A 19,632-nucleotide genomic window follows, 5' to 3' on the forward strand; every position below is an offset into this window, starting at 1 on the left:
ATAATAAATGGTCGATGTATACTGAATAAATCATGCTCCTATACAAAAATGAGAAATATATATTTTTTCTTTCAATAATATCACGCTTATAACGAAAATAATACCATTTTCTTCCCTAAAATACTTTTTTTAAAAAAAAAAAAATTTAAAAGAAACAAACCTTATTACCAAGAATCTCTAAAATTTCCTTTGTCATTAAGAAAGAAATTTTAGAAAATACTTTTTTTTTAAAAAAAAAAATTAAAAGAAACAAACCTTATTACCAAGAATCTCTAAAATTTCCTTTGTCATTAAGAAAGAAATTTTTTTAGTATTTTTACTCTATTATTCACCGATCTAAACATTTACGCTATGAATAGGAGGGAAAAGACAAAGAGGAGTATGTAAATATGAGCATATCCATAGGGCTTTAAAAAGGAAAAGTCAAAAACTTGGGGTTGGATTCAACGAAAAGAACTGTACAAAAGTGGGGCCATAGGGCAGAGTCTGTTATTATCCACTAGGTATTCGTGGCAGTAAAACGTTGGAACTCCCTGCCTCTGGCCCCACCTCCCAAATCCATTGCTCTACGTGTCACCAATCTGTTACACTTTCGACAGGTAGAACCCTATGACGAACTAACGCCGAGTAACCGAAACTGAGCAACCGAAACCACCCATCCATCAACACATATCTTATTCTATTTCTTAATAATATAATTAATCTTTCTATTCAACACAAAATCTCTCCTTTTTTTTTTTTTAATCACAATTTTATATATAATTATTTTTCTAAAATCGCTAATATTTTATATTTTTAATATTATTAACTCTGTTACAATGTAGTATCTTTCTATACATACTTTTTAAAATTATTAAAGTATAAATAGTCAATATCTACACATATTTTCGAACCGGAGTAGTGATGAATTAAGGGAGTTATTATCATTTTGATTCATCAATTATATTCATTCTTTCCTATTTGATTTTTATTTATTAATTTTGTTACATTTAGTGCACAAGTATGTTTTTGTTGTCACATTTGGTATCTTTGGACAAATATTTCACAATTACTTGTTAAAAATGTTATTCGAGGTTGCAACAAGGACAAATTTTAATAATATTATTGTATATTTTGAGCACTATGGACTCTATTACATTGAAAGCACAAAGAGTCAAGTATTGTATATTTTGAGTACTACGGACTCTATTACATTGAAAGCACAAAGAGCCAACAACGTCTCGACTGAGGCTTGATCTCATGACTTCCCATATAAAAGAGCCACTACAATTCATCTGACCACAATAATAGTATTGTATATTTAAATTTAAATTGATAATTTTTCCCTATAGCAACACTAGCTGGAATAAAATTACATTTTTTAGCGAACAGTTGTCGATAATTTGGCTGGTAAGACCAAATATGGCAACAAAAACATACTAGTGCACCAAATATGACAATATTAATAATTAGATACTAAATGTGAAAAATAAATAATAATTGATAGACGAAAAGTAAAAATTACTCTCTTAATTAATTTGTATGTTTCTTAGTACAATTAATGAATTACTATAAACACATCAAATAATAAAAGGTTCAAAGTTTTGCCGATTAGACAAAATCATAGCTTATATGGAAAATGTTATAATGCATTTTGTAAAAAAATATTTTAATCCATATTTAGTAAATAATAAGTGATTAAAATGGTAGATTTCTTAAGTCATTTCAATCGCTCTCTAAAATGCATTTTAAATTAGGTAAATAATTAAAAATGCATTAATTTGTATATGTTAGAATATAAACAATTTTATGTGCGAGATTAAATCGTTCCCTTAGCTTCCATATAATAATATATATATTCAGAGGGAAGAGTTCCAGAGAGAAATGAAAATACAGAGAGATCATCGGCCAAACAAGATCACAGCAATATAGAGAGAGAAACCATACATATATAGAGAGAGAAAGTGATAGAAGTCACGTGTCTCTCCTCCCTTTGTGTTCTTTTTTTTTTTTAATCATCTTCTTTCTTTCGGTTTCCGTTACAAAATTTTCTCTTTTTTTCCTTTTCTGTATTTCGCTTTCACTTAATTTCTTCTGTTCGTTTCTGCGGGAAATTGGTGAGCCGTTTCGGCCTTTTTCCGAGGCTTCTTGACGGTGGGTTTTGCTTATATACCTGTAAAGGTGCTCTCTTGGTTCAGTCCATATATCGCTTCTCCAAGAGAGTTTAAAGGGAAACAGAGAGATTGAAAGAAATGGAAGGAAACAAGCAATCCGGTTCTTCATTGACTTCTGATCTTTTCGGGGTGAAAGACTCATCCGGGTCATCTCCCCCAACACTTTTCGCGTCCATTTTCGCACCCCCTTCAAAGGTATTATTCTCTTCTGTCACCATGATTTATGAAGAAGAATCTTTCTTTAGGTGGGAAATTCTTGAATCAGTTTTGCTTATTTCTGTAATTGCTCTTCTGCATTTTCCCAGTTTTCCCCTTCTTTATATACGACTTTTTGTTGGAAATACTTCTTGAATTCAATATCCAGTCTTTCTCAGGAAGGCGAATATGCTTTTGCATGTTCAGATTTCAAGTTACTTGGACAAGCAAAGACTGGAAATATTAAAACTTATATCTTCTTGATTAAAATAAGCACGGAGTACATTATAATTCGGAGTAGTTTTTTGTTAGGTTAATCACTAAATACTACTCTAGTATTCTGTTGGATTATTGCTCTCATTGATATATATATCTCTTCTTGATATGGGACAGGATTCCATGCGTCCTGAGATGGTAAACTGGAAGCAAGATCCCGGGACTCAGGTGTGGAATGCCAAAGGTGAGAGTTTTCAGGTTTTTGTGTTGTCAAGTGGATGCTAAGCCTTAAAAGTTTGTTCCTTTTACATTGCAGATGTTGTTTTCTTGTTTTGTTTCATGGGAAATCATATATAAGTGGGAATTCTAGATTTTTGAGAAAGAACTTTAAAATTTTCCAATTTATATGGTGTTGTTGAAAGTCCTTGTTTGGATCATATCTCTATCATGGCAAACTTGCTAATTCTGGGTGGTTTTTCAGGCAGTACTCCTAGCAGTGAAGTTGCAAGCCAATGGACACAGAGTAAGGACACTAGCCTGTTTTATCAGGAGCAGAAATCGCAACCAAGTTCTTTGTGCTCATCAATATACTATGGGGGCCAAGACATCTATCCTCATCCTCAAAATAACAACAGCGAGTTCTCAACTGTAAGTATATTAATAACTTAATCCACTTAAGCAGCTTCTTTATCAATAAAGAATTCAAAGTTAAGAAATACTCGTGTTTCCTATGTTGCCGTGGGAATCATATTGCTTCTTGTAGCTGGAATAAAGAATAACTCTCTTCCAATCAAAGAATTCCATTGAGATTAGAAACAAATGTGATTAAGGAATAAAACATTAACCCTGTAATATATTGTCAGTTCAAGAAAGATATTGGAGAGGATGAGCAAGGAAGTGTGTCCAGAGGAAACTGGTGGAAAGGTAAATGGTGTGGTTATTACATCGCTGTATAGAATCATATCTGAGCTTGAGCTATTTAGTTTTACTCATATCTTGGTGCTTTTTTTTATTAATGTTTTTCAGGGTCTTTCTATTACTAAGAGCTCACCACTAAAAGGCGTGCATATTTCACATATATAATTACCTAGGTATGTAAAGTTGATTTTACTTCTTGATTTAGATATGTACTTTTGTATCTAATTATCTATGAAATGAACTTGAGAAAAGTTATCTGCAATGCTTCATGCCATGTAATTACCTCGTGTTTATGATTGTATTATCTGCTTTGATTTGATGCATTATACATAGTGGAGTGCTTTTATTAAAGGAGAGGCATGTCTCCCGGTTAATAAAGTCTCTTCTTTAATAAAATAGTGTTATAGCTCCCTGTGGGTCTAGGTGAACCTCCTCTCCAAGGTCAAATCTTGTGCTACTCATTTAATCCTCAAAACATTATCCAGTTGATCATTGGATTTTGACCCCTTAAAATTTTACTGTCAATGAATATATTTTATTCTGTAATCAGATATAAGCAAAGAGAATGAAAATTTAATCAAGGTTCTTTCATGGATAGCCATACTTTACAGAGTGGTGTTAAAGATTTTGATTACTGGTCCTATTTCCATAACACCAATCATGTAAATCATGCATCTCCGTTATCTACGTTTTGGTTCCAATTTTCTTTCAAATTATCAGAAGATATAAATCAAAAGAAGACAACAGAGTCGTCCTTTGACTCAACTCCAACTTATCTGCCAGTGTGAACTTGATTATTCTTGTGATGCTTATGTTTCTACTTTTATCTTTTATTTTTTGTCAGGTAGCTGTGAACATATGGTGGGAGACCGTTCTACCCCTCTACCCCGTTGTAATGTAGACTATAGATAGTGGGCAGTAATTAGGCAAAGACAGCCTCTTGCTGGTTTCGTTTTCCAAATATCAGTCATTATATGTCATTGTAGTAGTTTTCCTTTCTTCTGTTTTACCTCTACTGTATAGGATAACAAAGTTTGATGCTTTTATCAGAAGAGAATCAATTGTCTTTTGTTCCTATCATTGAGGGGAGATATATGTGTCAGTTCTTCAACTTACACTGTCAAATCATTTCTATTTCGCAAATGAAGAGTGAGTGTCTATTTTCAGTTGCTTTTCGAGGGAGTCCACACAGTATAGACCTAGTTTTTACTGTCGTTATCAATGTTTTATCTATTAGAAGCTCTTAGTGCCTGTCGAATTCTGAATGACCTACGAGGGTGGAAAAGAATCGATTTTTATCTTCTTTCTCGGGTGTTAATATCAGACCCTGTTGTATGCCCCATAGAACATAATAATTTGTGTAATGTGTCCAAGTTCTGTGATAAGAAGTGTTGAAATGGACTATTGTGTGGTCCATAAAACTGTTCCCAGCTTTGGTCATTAGTGTCTGCTTGCCAGATAAGGTTCACGGGGCAATGACAAAGATTGTTGGTCGGAATGAAAATGAAAGCAGTTGTTGTTTGATGTTTTAGTTTTCGGGTTTGTAACGTGATGTTGCTCGGTGGTAATCTTATCTAGTTATCTTGGTCTCATATTTTGGATTTGTCTATATTCACTGCCATTTGTCATCTATGGCATCCATCTCAAACTGGTTGGAAATGGAGGTCAGTTGTGACTGCTACATAAAAGACCCAATTTTGAGACTATACTTTTAAGGTTTGGTCATGAAAACATCTTGTTTGCACCAAGGTAGAATGTTCCTTGTCAGAAACCATGTCACATACCCACATTTCCTGCTATAACTAAGACTAAATACAAGAATTCAAAGTATTGAGTTCATCTTCTGTTACTGACATTTCTTGGTATGTGCTTGAGAATGAGACTGGTTTTCTGAGATCATTACTGGCAACACGATTGCCATTTAAATCAATGCTCAAGAAATCTGTCAAAGCCTTCCTCCCTCCACAATCGCGGGGAGGAAGCTTGCTGTTATCTTGAATATGTGATTTTTCTTCTTCCTTTGATGCACTGAAGCCCTGGGAAGGCGAGGAGCTTGGTGTTCCTGTGCTCTTCCGAGAAACGGGCATGAAAGGATCCGAATGCTTTGTCAAGTCATCGACGTAAAGAAGATCATTGATGCGCGCTGTGATGTTGAATGCCAAACTCTGCAGAGCTCTTGAATAGCTCTCCAGAATGGATTTGCCAAGATCCTGAGGAAGAATAGAAGATCCAGTGAGAGGATGAGAGACAAAACATGAATCATGTAAAGAGACAGGTGAAAGAAACCTTGTTGTGTTGGATTTTGGTCATGTTTAATGTTGTCTGAGGAAGCCCAGGAAACCGCTGTTTGAGGCAGAGGAGAAGGCTTTCAGCCCTGTATGCAAGCAGCTCTCTCTTATCTGCATCAACCACCATCTCCTTCACCCCTTCCCACGACAGCTTCGAGTGAGTTTTCTGGCGCCACACGTGCATTGAAGCCTCCAACTGGTTGGCTATCTCCCGAGCTCGATTGTGAGAAGACAAATCGAGGCAATCAAGCAAACTTTCAGGCGAACATTGATCCGAGATGTTGTATCCATTGATGACCTCACCTAAGCTCGCATAACCATTCTGCAACAACAAAGCTAAATGTTATGTTAGGATCAACGAGAACAAAACAATCCCCTCCAGCACCTGCGAGCTAGCTTTAACTGACCACATTTTTGAAAGGCAGGGTGCTGAACTTGGCCCTTCAGGCCTCCGCCCAACAATCCTCTAGCCACTGAGAGCTGGATTTGGCCCTTCACTGGCCTCTGTCCAACACTAAACGAGGAACATCGGTTTGAGATGTTCTAATTGAATATATATATACAGAGTGACAGGGTCTTTCACCTTTGCAAGAGCTTCCAAGTATGATTCTGGGACTTCCATTTCAGCTAAAGTGCTGCAGTTAATGGCCATGGCTGCTTTCAGAATCTGATTCGTGCAGTTCCTCGTCTGCTTTAACACCTTTCTTGCGTTTCCAGTGAGACCACACGTAGGAACTCGAGGAACAGGCAACCACCATTTCTCCTTCGAACCATCACTCTCTGCAGGGGCTAAAACGCCTTGGTCCACATACCAGAACTCGGTATTTTCAAAACTGTCCATGATTTCCTGCAACCCGAGGATATAACATATAAACGTCTAATCTCACTATTAGCTTAAACTTTTTTAAACGAGAGAACGTCATATCTTACCAGGATCATATTATCTAGTTTGCGAAGAGCTGGGAGGTTGACATAAAGATCTGATCGCGGTCTAGACACCATCACCTCTCTTTCAGTCCCATCGGGGAATGTCTGCCAAGATGGTGTCAACTCCACAATGTAATCGCTAACACAAAGATGCCATTCCATTTCTCTCTTCCATGATATTTTCTTCTTAGCAGGCAAAGGCTCCAGTCTGCAGATTTTCCCAAAAATTGCAGCTAGCAGGAAGAAAAAAACGACGAATGAGGCAAGATGAAATGATGATGATGATGCAGAAGCAGATTGAGCAAGAATTGCAGCATATATACCACAGAGATTAGTAATCGCATTTGAAACAGCCAGTGCTGCAGACACACCATTTCCACCGCCCGACATATCTTCTCCGAGGAGCAGTTTCGAGAATGTATCCTTAAGCATCCCAATCTCTGCAATTCAACAACCTCGGATTATAAATACACATGCACTCCTAGTACAGCCATGAAAGAATGAAGAATGATAGTTACCTGGTGAAGATGATCCTTGTTTTTCCCATTTCCTGTAATCCAAATATGGTTTCTCTGTTGCTTCAGAAACAACAGAAGAGGGTGAGGATGAATCTTCAGAGCTACTATTAGAGCTCGAACTGCTCTTCTTCTCTCCATTCGCATACTCAAAACGCCCAGCTTTATCCTCATCCTCATCCAGCTTCCATTCCACTTCAAAAACTTCGCCCAAAATCTCCATCTTTTCGCCAAGAAAACAAGGTGAGGCACAAGAAGCAGAGCTGTTTGCTGCAATGCAATCTAGTAGAAGCATTTGGAGCCAAACCTTTGGATTCTTGGAACTGCAATGCGGATTCTTGATTGGCTTTGGAGCTCTAGTTGTCAATGCTTGAGCTATGGCTGCCACTGCTTTCTTCTTGGAGTGAAGAGCTCAATCCGTAAAGATTCTGTTTTTATAGGGGAAAAGTGAAAATTAAGGGAAATGATTCAAATGAATACTCCCATTGCCATGTAATAATATTAACCTCTTCTACGGATCATGCTATCTTTATTCCTGTAATGCACTCAATTTTAAAAGTGCGTCTTACTCTCACGTCATCAAATTTACAATTCTTTTCCTATTTTCTACATTTGCAAATCTATAATACTTTATCACTTTTAAAAGTGGTATCGTTTTCACATCACATTATAATATAATCACAAAATAGTAACAATATAATAATAAATAAAATAAAAACTTTTTTTTGAACATAATAAAAGAATGTCAAATGACAATTTTTGTACTTCTTTGAAAGCTTTCAATACACATAAGCTAAAAAAATTTTACATCACCTAGCAATTAGGTGATTATTGGATATTGAAATATGGTGGAGTACAGTGGTCGGGAAACGTGTTTTCAGACAATACAAGTCTCCAATTTTTCATTCCTCCCTCTAGCGCTATTGGGGGATTTTTATAAGGGGTAACGGTGCCGAATGCCGACATTTTGGCATGCCATCCACATAGTGCCTGGATAACTGGAAAGTCAGAACGGTGGCGCCAAGTATAAAAAGATTTCTGAAGTCGAACTTAGCTGCCACGTGCTCGAAGAGTCCTGGCGGCGAGGAAGGCTGGGGTCTGGTACTCACGCCCTACGGTTGCTTGGTTAGTAAATGGGAAAGGAGGGTCGACATGTTTGGTGCCATTCGAAATGCCCTACCCATTTTACTCAAGTTCAGGAGATCCGATCGGATCTGTCTACGCTAATCTAATCAGGTTCGGATCGGGGTCCCTCATGCTAGGTATTTTCCTATCAAGGTAAATTTCAAGAATAGTTTTAGCCTAATATTGTTATCTATAGAATGTCAAACACATTAAATTTTCAATATCGAATTAACATATAAAATATTTTAATTATACATCATATACACGTCACACATCTAACTTAACATATTTTCCTTTAAAATATTACTTTGTGATACAATTTTAATTGCAAGTCTTGGAATCTTAAAAAGGGAGACAAAATATAAAGCTATGGACCATAAATGGGAAGCTTCACGCACAATCAACACCACTTGTTGCCATTTGTAAAAATAACAAAGGATGAGATTCTGAGAACTAGACAAGAAAAAGGGTCTTTTGTTTGAACCCAAAAATAAAATGTATTATTTTGTTATAAACAAGTATTTGATCCAAAATAATTTGAATAATTTGTAGGAAAAAGTAATTATATTCCTTGTAGAATTGAAATATCTACTTTTTTCTTTTATACTTTATACTAAAGGTTTGGTTATTCCTTTTTTTTTTTTTTTTTTTTTTTTTGAGTGTGGGTATATTTGTTAATTTGAAGTTTTGAAAAGTAAAGTGATAGTTTATACTTTTATGTATTATAGTAAAGGATTGGTTATACTCTTTGTCTTTGGTATATTGAGAATTTGAAGTTTTGTATTTTGAACACAGTCCCTCCAACCCAATCTTTAGCCTTTAGGTATATTCCAATAGGACCAACACCGACTTTTTTGAACATATAATATGGATCCGGTTTGACTAAACCTAAATTTGGATCTTCCTTAGATCCGAAATTTCAGTTCGGCAGAAGCAATTTGCTTTGTGAGAATATGCAATCGTTATGCTGTGCATCCGTATGCACCATGCATGGTGCATACGGATGCCAAAACGACGTCGTTTTATTAAAAAACGCGCGTCTCCCTTGTAAAAAAAAATTAAGTTCGATTCCCAGCAACAACATTATATTGTTCATTCATTCTGAAATTTTAGTTCATAGATTATGGAATTATAGTTCATTGATTATGGAATTATAGTTCATCGATTATGGAATTGTAGTTCATCGATTCTGAAATTTTAGTTTATAGATTATGGAATTTTAGTTCATTCATTCTGGAATTTTTAGTTCATAGATTAGATTATGGAATTATAGTTCATCGATTATGGAATTATAGTTCATCGATTATGGAATTTTAGTTCATATGTTGTTGCTGGGAATCGAACCTGATTTTTTTTTTTTAAGGGAAGACGCACGTTTTATTAAAACGACGTTGTTTTTGCATCCGTATGCACCATGCATGGTGCATACAGATGCACAACATAATTTGCCGAGAATATGGTCACAAGCCTACTGCCCCAGTTACCATATGGGCTTCAACCCATTTATAGGAAGACAATACAATTCTGTAACATTATTTCCCCCTTTTGCCATTATCTAATTAAATTATAAATAAGGGTAAAATAGGCCATCGAATTGCACCTAATAATGCAATTAGGTCATCGAACTTTAAAAAGCAACAATTAGCTCCCTGAACTAACTAATTCTATTCAATTAGTCCAATTTGTAGGTTTTGGAGGTTGTTAGCAGGTCACCCCTAATTTATAATATTTTAAAAAAATTATTATTTAAAATTAAAATTAAAAAAAAAAAAAAAAAAAGATACCGTCTCTGCCGGAGATGAAGAAACCTTCTTCTTCTCCATGGCCGGAGACGAAGAGTCTCTTCGTCTCCGGCCATGGAGACGAAGATATTCTTCGTCTCCGATCTTCGTCTCCAGCCAGAGACGAAGAAGGTTTCTCCGTCTCCATGGCCGGAGACGAAGAAACCTTCTTCGTCTCCGGTGTGTCAATCTGTTTTTTTTTTTTTTTTTTTTTAAATTATTAATATTAAATAATTATTTTAAATAATAATTAAAAAAAATTTGAAAAGGGGTAACCTGCTAACAACTTGGAAACCTACAAATTAGACTAATTGAATAGAATTCGTTAGTTCAGGGACCCAATTGTAGCTTTTTGAAGTTCGGTGGCCTAATTGCATTATTAAGTGCAGTTCGATGGCCTATTTGACCCTTATTCCATTAAATTAAATGAAGCGCATTGTGTAACTAAATAAATGTCGTATATATATAAATCTTGTACAATTGGGAACTAATTGGTTAATTTGTTTAGAATTTGATATCTATTTATTGTATGTTATTCTAACAAAATATTCGTATAATATCTTAAGTAATTGAAATCCTTATTAATCATATTCAACATTCAACAATTTACTCTATCAAATATATAAATTATATATTTTGTTGAATAATAAATTATTTAGTTTTATTGACACTCAAAGAAATAAAAGAGTAAATATTAAATTTGGTTTACCATCACAATATTTGAGTTACAAGTTTTATATATACCAACATTATATTGCCGTGGTCGAGTTGCCATAACTGAATAGTAGAATAGATACTACATTGTAATAGAGTTAGTAGTACTCAACGTATGACCATTCAGATGAATTTGTTTTCATGTAGTTGAAGATTCCTTAGTGAAGGAACACTTGATTAAAAAAAGAAAAGAAAAAAAAGGGTGTATCCGTAGCAGGTTGAATAGGACATCTTAGGGGACCAGTGATGGTTTCTTTTCCTTATTTTTTTCATTTTCGTTGAACAAACGTTTTCTACTACTGTACTTCTCAACCTGGAAAGAGGTTAGCAATGGCAGTATGGCACCCCACAACATTCAACTAATGCTGAGCGCACAAGGATATTGTGCCACCTTAGAGGGCGACAGCCTGGGAAGGGTTAGTAATGGCACCTCACAGCTTTATCCAGTATACACCCCCCAAATACTGGTTGTGGTTTCTTCATCACTCAAAAAGAAAAAAAAAAAAAAAAAAAAAAAAAAAAAAAAAAAAACTAAAGGAGATAATGGAGGTATGCAGGCATCTGGAGAAGGTTACAAAAAGCTAATGCAAGAAGAAATACTAATGCCGATAACAACAAAATGGTATGACATTTAAAAAAAGTTATAGAGAAACATCTCAAAGAAATAAAATTAACACCATAAACTCAATATAAGTCTAATACAGACACAATCTGGGTAGGAACACAACTTGTTCTTTAGATAGTACAAAAACACAAGAACATTAACATAAAAAATAATAATAATAAAAAGCTCCGCATCTTATTCATGTTTGGAACTCAACTCACTTTTCATCAGCTCTCTTCCTCCATCAGTGCTTGTGAAAATCTGGATGCTTCACCACAGTTATAGGGCAGGTTGCAGTTGTCAGTACATAGTTGGTCACACTTCCCATGATAATCCTGTCTCCATCACACCATTAAAAAAACATCAAAACTTTAATATCACACATCCAGGTAATAAGAACTCAAATCAAATTCAAAGATGACATGACCCTTTAGATGAACATTAATCACAAAATTATAACCGATTTTGATACAGATCAGGTGGAGAAATGAAGGGGGAATGTCAAATTTATTACTAAAATAGCAAGAAAGGAATAATATTAATAGAAAGGACCTCTGGAGGCTGCTAAGGCCTCTGCTGCCCATAACCAGAGAATCCAACTTCAGATCTTCAATTGAATCACAGAGTTTCTCTCTTGCATCACCCCAGTACAATTTTGCAACAACGGTTATCTATAAACAATTATTGGATTAGTAAAAGATCTTTCTCCTTAAGCCCCATAGAATATATATAAACAGAGGTTAAAGGTGATGAGATCAGATTGAATTTATACCTCTTTCTGCCTAGTAGCGGTATCAAGCAAATCGAGAACTTCCATATTAGCCTTTACATTGTACTTCTTCAACAACTCAGGCTCGCGAAACTCGGACAGCGGAATCAAAGCTATAAAACATGATCAAAACAAACAAACAAATAAACATCCATAATCAAATCCAAAATCAGGCCAGAGTTTCATTTTTTTTCAACTTACGACAGCCGGATTGAGACCAGAGCTTATTGCGAGATTCATCAGAGGCGTGAGTGTTGATGTGGATGATATAGAAAGTGTCCCCCTTATCAGCTAAGTTATCAATGGCCCATTTCAGCGCCCCTTCGCTGCTCTTTGAGAAATCCATGGCCACTCCGACCTTCCTGTCCTTCACCATTGTCTTCTACTCGATTATCGATCTGCTTTGCTCTGTAGAGAAGATCGCAATTACGGAGAGGTGTTAGCGTGCGAATATTGAAAGCAACCGTATGATAGGGAGAGAGAGACGGCAAAGTTATTGTGCTTCTATTCTTAGCGAATAACGCCACGCCTAATCGCTTCCACACAACGCTTCATTTTTTACACGTAATTAGCATCTTGCAGATTATCGGTGGGCATGCCATTTTTTTTTTTATTTTTTATTTTTTTTAATTATTAGTTTCATATGATCTGTGGGCGAGACTGTCCCCAGATTTTGTCTCAACTTTATTTCAGTAACTAGTTTTTTTTACGCGCTTTGCGCAAATGGAATAATGCTCAATGATTATTTTTAAATAAGTATCTTAAAGTATATCAATGTAATATTATATCGGAGATGTTTATTACATATGTAAATAAATATTGAATTTGTTTATTTAAATCGATAATTCAAAATATATAAATTTAAGATAATATTTATTGAATTTTCTAATCGATATTTGATAGTGGTAGTTTTTCCTATATGTTTCATGCATTGTGAGATGTGTGTCGTAGGTTATCATGTGAAAGTATTGAACAAAATATGAATATTTATTATATTTGTATAAAATACTTGGTAAATAAATATATATAACGTATTTTGTATTATAACTTTGATATTTTTTTTTTTTTTGAAAGTTACTGGTCCTATTACATTGTAGTATCTGTTCATTTACTTTCTCAACCTGCTGAAACACAAAGAACCAATAACGCCTCCACTGAGGCTCGAACTCATAATCTTCCAAATGGAAGTCCAACCCGGGTACCATTAGACCACATAGTCCTGGTATATATAACTTTGATATTTAATTACAAGATAATGTAAAAAGAAGACAGGACAATGCAGTGAATATAATAAATTGATAAATTTGAAGGTAATGAATCTTTGAATTGTAGAAAATAAATATAATATAACTAATGAAATTATATCTATTTTTAAATTTTTTATAATGAATATTTTTTTTTTTAAATAAAGGCATTATAGACATCTAATTCAAAATTAATTAAATGGATATGTATTTTTGTTGTTGTAGCTACTACTTTATTTAGTTTAATAAGAGTAATAAAGTGGCGTATATACCTTTCATCAACAATAATGCAATCATTGATTTTAAAAAAAAAATACATACAAAAAATATTAATGCAAAATTATAATTGAAATATTAAGTTTTTTTCTGATCAAATGATTTTTAAAGTTCTTGATTTATAATCTTTGATGCTTAACTTTGAATGTTATGTATTTAGTCAGACTAATTATTTGAACAAAGTTTATGTTAAATTTTATATTATATATATTTTAAATATATTTTAACATATTCGTAGTATATGTTTAACAATTATGCCAACTCTAATTAGGATGTGGTTCGAAACTAAGACTTTTCTTATAGAAATTAATGTGTAAGTTAAAATAATAAATACTTAACGGAATATTCCGTTACTAAAGTTTATGCTAACGGAATTTAAGTTATTTAACGGAAGAAAATAATATAATAGAGGGTAAATAAGAAAAATCAATAAAAAATTCTAAAATAAAAATAATATGAACCATTCATTTTGAAATAATAGTATAATATGAACCATTCATTTTAAGAAACAATAGGACCGACATTTTTTTGTCCAGTTAAGGGCCTAACATTATTGGCTCTTATTAGAATTGTAGATAGATAGATAGATTGTAGATGTAGATGTAGATAGTTGTAGATACAAATATGGTTATTGTTTTAAAAATATATCATTTATTATAATACTCTTTAATAATTAGGTTTAAATATGGATACAAATTATTAAGGTGATGGAACGAAAGCAAACAAAGTTGATGCATTTGAGGATCAATTTTGCAAACGTTGATTATGAAGAATCAAATGAACTAATTTACTTTATTGGTTTCATTAATCAATAAGAATATAGTGAATTTAATTAGTCTCTCAATTGTTAATGTTTGTATTTATGATTTTGGGTTGGTGCCAAGATGTGCATTTGCTCCCCAAGCCCGCCGTCTATTATGGTTTTGGGAAAAGAGCTTTAGACAAGATAATGGAGAAAGTAATTATGTGATAATTATTTACAAGTTAAAGTAGCATTGAGACTTTCAAGATCACTACTATTATAATACTATATAACAAGTGTTATTAAAGTTTTGATAAGTCGGAGTGAAAATACCCGATCAATCACATTCATAGATCGAGAAAAAACATGTGTGCTAGTGGCCGGAAGGAGTTGGCTTTCACTATTCTCTAGAGGATATTCAAACGATCTTATTTTGGATATGTTGTAAAGATTGTTTGGACACATTATGAATACAGAAAGGAGGATGAAAAAATTACTCCTTGTAACCAAATAAATAAACGGACTCCCGAACTAACGAATGAGTAGTTTCGTTCGTTGAACGTTTAACAAAAGAGATAACAATGTTATTAATATGCAATAACATATATTTAATACCAAGTTGAACAATATCAAAAGAAGACGACTCAATCGTGCTACTGAGACATTGGACCACATAGAGAGCATCATAATCCACTTACACATTATAACAAATTTGTCTTTAGCCAACTTAAAGCTTTGAGAATGGTAATAGGTTATGCCTCTTTGGATGTAAATAAAACATTCCAAGCCACACATTATGCCGTTATGAAACTTGTTCATCTCTCAACACATAACTGAAGCCCACTCTTCTTTTACTCACATAATATGTTGCATCCACGTTTAGCTCAATAGTTATGCTGTGCAACCGAATGTACCATGCGCATGGTGCATACGGTTCAAAACGACGTCGTTTTGATTAAAAACGGGCGTTTCACTTAAAAAAAAAAATCAGGTTCGACTCTCAGCAATAACATTATTGTGGATATATAATTATGAAATTGTGGTTATATAGTTATGAATTTATGGATATTTAGTTCATTCATTGTGGATATTTAGTTCAATCATATATTGTGGATATTTAGTTCATTCATTGTGGATTTTTACTTCATTCATTCATTCATTGTGTATTTTTACTTCATTCATTCATTGTGGATTTTTACTTCATTCATTCACTGTGGATATATAGTTATGAAATTGTGGATATATAGTTATGAAATTGTGGTTATATTGATACGAATCCGTATCAAGCCGGCACCGCTTTGAGTGGATGCAGACTCCAAAGATGGAATTAGGGGAGGGGAAAGTTAGAGAGAGAGAGGGAGAGAGAGGGAGAGAGATTTCAGAGAAGGAAGATGATAGTAGAGAAGAAAAAGATAATAATAATTCGCATGTCTTTCCCCCTAGCATGCAGGGTGATTATATACTAAGTTACTCCTATTATGCTTAGGATTATGATTCCTAATTAATATGATATAATAATGTATTAGGACTAAACTAATATATCCTATTACGAATAAAATTAGTCTAACAAATGTAATCAACCATCCATGCCGGTTTCCTTCGTTTTCTCCTTGGCATAGTAGCATGGGTTGTTTCTTTTCTTTCTCCCAATTCTTGATTTTCACCTTCTTCTACTGTGGATATACTCGTATCACTCCCCTTCCCTTCGACGACCACCTTGTCCTCAAGGTGGAGATTCGGGTACCATCGTTCCATTTCCTCGGCAGCTTCCCAAATGGCGTTTTCTGTACTACTATCTAACCATTGCACTAAGACTTGGCGTTGTATTTTTCCATTTTTTAGAACATTCTGTTCCCCACAGAGTGCTAGTAGAGCTGAAATTGGTGATCGGCCCACAATTTGTTCTGGTAATTGGACCTCTATATTTTCTTCAGTTCCTATGTGTTTCTTGAGTTGTGAGACATGGAATACTGAATGAATTCTTGCTTGTGGTAGTAGCTCGAGGCGGGATGCAACTTCCCATATTTTTTCCAAGATGTTGAATTGACCATAATAGCGTCGTGCTAGTTTAGAGTTTCTACGTGCTATTGATATCTGTCTATATAGTTGTAGACGAAACCAAACCTTATCTCTTACTGAAAATTTCATTTTGCTTTTTTTTGACATTGGCTTTTTGGGCCATGCGATGCTGAGCTTCCCGAAGATTGTGTTTCAGTGGCCTTATCAATCTGTCACGATCCAACAATAATTCATCTAGTGCTTGCACTGTTGGTGTGTCTTTTGTATACAGTGCTAAGGTGGGTGGTGGTCTTGTATTGCCGCAAAATTCTGCCCATCCCAAGTATGACGTCCAATTGGTTGGTTTGATGTGAGTAAAAGCCCTTAAGTATTGCTCTAATACTCGATTCATTACTTCTGTATGCCCGTCAGTCTGTGGATGGTATAATGTGCTTCTCTTCAGTGTTGTGCCACTTAGTGTGACCTTCAAAGTATGTAACTTTAATTGCTCAGCAATTTTGGGTTGCACAAAGTTGTTGGTGCTGCCACTATCTATTAAAATCTGTAACTTTCGGCCATTAACTTCTCCCAAAAGTTTAAGTGATCTGGGATTAACCAGGCCTGCCAATGAGTTTAGACTGGAAATATCTCCTGCGATTATGTCATCTTGCTCATGCACTATGGTTTCTTCTTCTAAGATTGGATCTTCTGTGGTTTGCTGTGTCAATTTTGACAATTTTCCTTGGGAATCCTCAAAACGAGACTCGCCGAACCGCTTTGTGATATTCTGTAAAAATTCCTTCCATGTAGTTAACATTCCATTCCTTTTCATCCATTGATACCACCCAGAAGCAATCCCTTCCATTGTGAATCCTGATATTCGCAATCGCTGTGTGTCGGGTGTATCATAAAAATCAAAATATTCTTGAATTCTAAATATCCAACCATGAGGGTCTGAGCCATCAAAGTGAGGTAACTCAAGTTTCATATGAAATCGTTGAGTCCCTTGGCCACTCTCCGGTTGCAAAGATGGTTGTAGATGATTATCAGGTGGAGGCCCTAAAATTCCATGTGTTTGAGGTTGCACTGCTGCATTTTTATTTGTTGTTACCATCGTTTCCAACCGTGACACGGAGGTAATGAGTTGTTGAATGAGTTGGTGATTTGTAACAGTTTGTCTATCATAATTTTTTTGAAATTCGGCAATTGCCTGCTCCCAAGGACGAGTTGTTGATGTGGATTGGTTGTCTGACATAATGAAGTATGATTACAGTTTTGAGTGTGTAAAAGAACAAGAAAGATGAGTTCGATGCAATGAAAGCACCAATTGATACGAACCCGTATCAAGCCGGCACCGCTTTGAGTGGATGCAGACTCCAAAGATGGAATTAGGGGAGGGGAAAGTTAGAGAGAGAGAGAGGGAGAGAGAGGGAGAGAGATTTCAGAGAAGGAAGATGATAGTAGAGAAGAAAAAGATAATAATAATTCGCATGTCTTTCCCCCTAGCATGCAGGGTGATTATATACTAAGTTACTCCTATTATGCTTAGGACTATGATTCCTAATTAATATGATATAATAATGTATTAGGACTAAACTAATGTATCCTATTACGAATAAAATTAGTCTAACAAATGTAATCAACCATCCATGCCGGTTTCCTTCGTTTTCTCCTTGGCATAGTAGCATGGGTTGTTTCTTTTCTTTCTCCCAATTCTTGATTTTCACCTTCTTCTACTGTGGATATACTCGTATCACTTGGGAAGTTGCCGATGAAATGGAACGATGGTACCCGAATCTCCACCTTGAGGACAAGGTGGTCGTCGAAGGGAAGGGGAGTGATACGAGTACATCCACGAGTGAAAATCAAGAATTGGGAAAAAGAAAAGAAACAACCCAAGCTACTAGGCCAAGGAGAGAACGAAGGAAACCGGCATGGATGGCTGATTACATTTGTTAGACTAAGTTTATTCATAATAGGATACATTAGTTTAGTCCTAATACGTTATTATATCATATTAATTAAGAATCATAGTCCTAAGCATAATAGGAGTAACTTAGTATATAATCACCCTACATGCTAGGGGAAAGACATGCGAATTATTATTATCTTTTTCTTCTCTACTCTCATCTTCCTTCTCTGAAATCTCTCTCTCTCTATCTCTCCCTCTCTCTCTCTGATTTTTCCCCTCCCCTAATTCCATCTTTGGAGTCTGCGCTCACTCAAAGCGGTACCGGCTTGATACGGGTTCGTATCATATATAGTTATGAATTTATGGATATTTAGTTCATTCATTGTGGATATTTAGTTCAATCATATATTGTGGATATTTAGTTCAATCATATATTGTGGATATTTACTTCATTCATTCATTCATTGTGGATTTTTACTTCATTCATTCATTCATTCATTGTGGATTTTTACTTCATTCATTCACTGTGGATATATAGTTATGAAATTGTGGATATATAGTTATGAAATTGTGGTTATATAGTTATGAATTTCTGGATATATAAAAATGTTATTGCCGGGAATCGAACCTGATTTCTTCTTTAAGTGAGACGCGCATTTTTTTTAACCAAAACGACGCCGTTTTGCAACCGTATGCACCTTGCAAGGTGCATTCGGTTGCACAGCATAATTTGCGCGTTTAGCTCTAGCCACCCGCAACTCGGCCGCAAGGGGTTTTGCCCACTTCTCAATAGAGCCAGCAAAGTGAGTCAACATGCTAAAACGGGTTGTCTTGGCCCGCATTAGGCATGTGGTCCACAATCGTTATATCCTACACCACGGGCACATAGCACTGTGCGCCGCGCGCCTCCCAAAACGACGTCGTTTTGGGGTAGTGTTGGGAGGCGCGATAGGAAGTTGCTGAGATTATGTATATTCGTTCACAACGTTATGTGTATTTGTTAACAACGTTATGTGTATTGGTTCATACAGTTATGTGTATTTTTTATACAATTATGTACATTCTTTTTATACAATTATGTACATCCGAATCAGAAAATTTGTGTGTATTATGTTAAGAGTTGATGTGTATTATGTTAAAAGTTTATGTTTATTATGTATTATGTTAGATTATGTTTATTATCTTTTAAAAAGAGTATGTATATTTTGTTATATAATTATGTACATTCATGTATAACATTATGTGTATTCTAGTA

The 19,632-nt window shown here is 34.9% G+C and overlaps 3 protein-coding genes across 7 annotated transcripts; 1 reads left to right on the top strand and 2 right to left on the bottom strand.

Moving 5' to 3' along the window:
- The first annotated feature begins 1,850 nt into the window (after positions 1-1,850).
- On the top strand, positions 1,851-4,586 carry LOC109159201. 2 transcript variants are annotated; one of them, XM_019307274.1, is made up of 6 exons: positions 1,851-2,348; positions 2,742-2,808; positions 3,058-3,212; positions 3,428-3,488; positions 3,591-3,655; positions 4,327-4,586. In XM_019307274.1, exons 1-5 carry the CDS (start codon positions 2,232-2,234, stop codon positions 3,605-3,607), a joined length of 417 nt encoding a protein of 138 aa, XP_019162819.1. In that variant the 5' UTR covers positions 1,851-2,231; the 3' UTR covers positions 3,608-3,655; positions 4,327-4,586. The 2 variants fall into 2 exon arrangements, with proteins under 2 accessions (XP_019162819.1, XP_019162818.1); XM_019307273.1 differs by having other exon boundaries at positions 1,852-2,348; positions 3,046-3,212.
- Positions 4,587-5,167: 581 nt separating this feature from the next.
- LOC109159199 (rop guanine nucleotide exchange factor 7-like) lies at positions 5,168-7,767 on the bottom strand. 4 transcript variants are annotated; one of them, XM_019307270.1, is made up of 6 exons: positions 7,520-7,767; positions 7,216-7,435; positions 6,701-7,137; positions 6,354-6,617; positions 5,769-6,092; positions 5,168-5,692 (listed from the first exon to the last, which is right to left on the bottom strand). In XM_019307270.1, exons 2-6 carry the CDS (start codon positions 7,433-7,435, stop codon positions 5,291-5,293), a joined length of 1,647 nt encoding a protein of 548 aa, XP_019162815.1. In that variant the 5' UTR covers positions 7,520-7,767; the 3' UTR covers positions 5,168-5,290. The 4 variants fall into 4 exon arrangements, with proteins under 4 accessions (XP_019162815.1, XP_019162816.1, XP_019162814.1 ...); XM_019307271.1 differs by having other exon boundaries at positions 6,701-6,930; positions 7,021-7,137; positions 7,216-7,767; XM_019307269.1 differs by having other exon boundaries at positions 5,168-5,505; positions 5,539-5,692; positions 7,216-7,767.
- A 3,668-nt stretch (positions 7,768-11,435) lies between these two features.
- LOC109159200 (universal stress protein PHOS32-like) lies at positions 11,436-12,758 on the bottom strand. The gene is made up of 4 exons (XM_019307272.1): positions 12,407-12,758; positions 12,209-12,318; positions 11,989-12,107; positions 11,436-11,771 (listed from the first exon to the last, which is right to left on the bottom strand). Exons 1-4 carry the CDS (start codon positions 12,579-12,581, stop codon positions 11,681-11,683), a joined length of 495 nt encoding a protein of 164 aa, XP_019162817.1. The 5' UTR covers positions 12,582-12,758; the 3' UTR covers positions 11,436-11,680.
- Positions 12,759-19,632: the final 6,874 nt, after the last annotated feature.

Source organism: Ipomoea nil, unplaced genomic scaffold (assembly GCF_001879475.1).
Source record: "Ipomoea nil cultivar Tokyo-kokei standard unplaced genomic scaffold, Asagao_1.1 scaffold2826, whole genome shotgun sequence".
NCBI lineage: Eukaryota > Viridiplantae > Streptophyta > Magnoliopsida > Solanales > Convolvulaceae > Ipomoea > Ipomoea nil.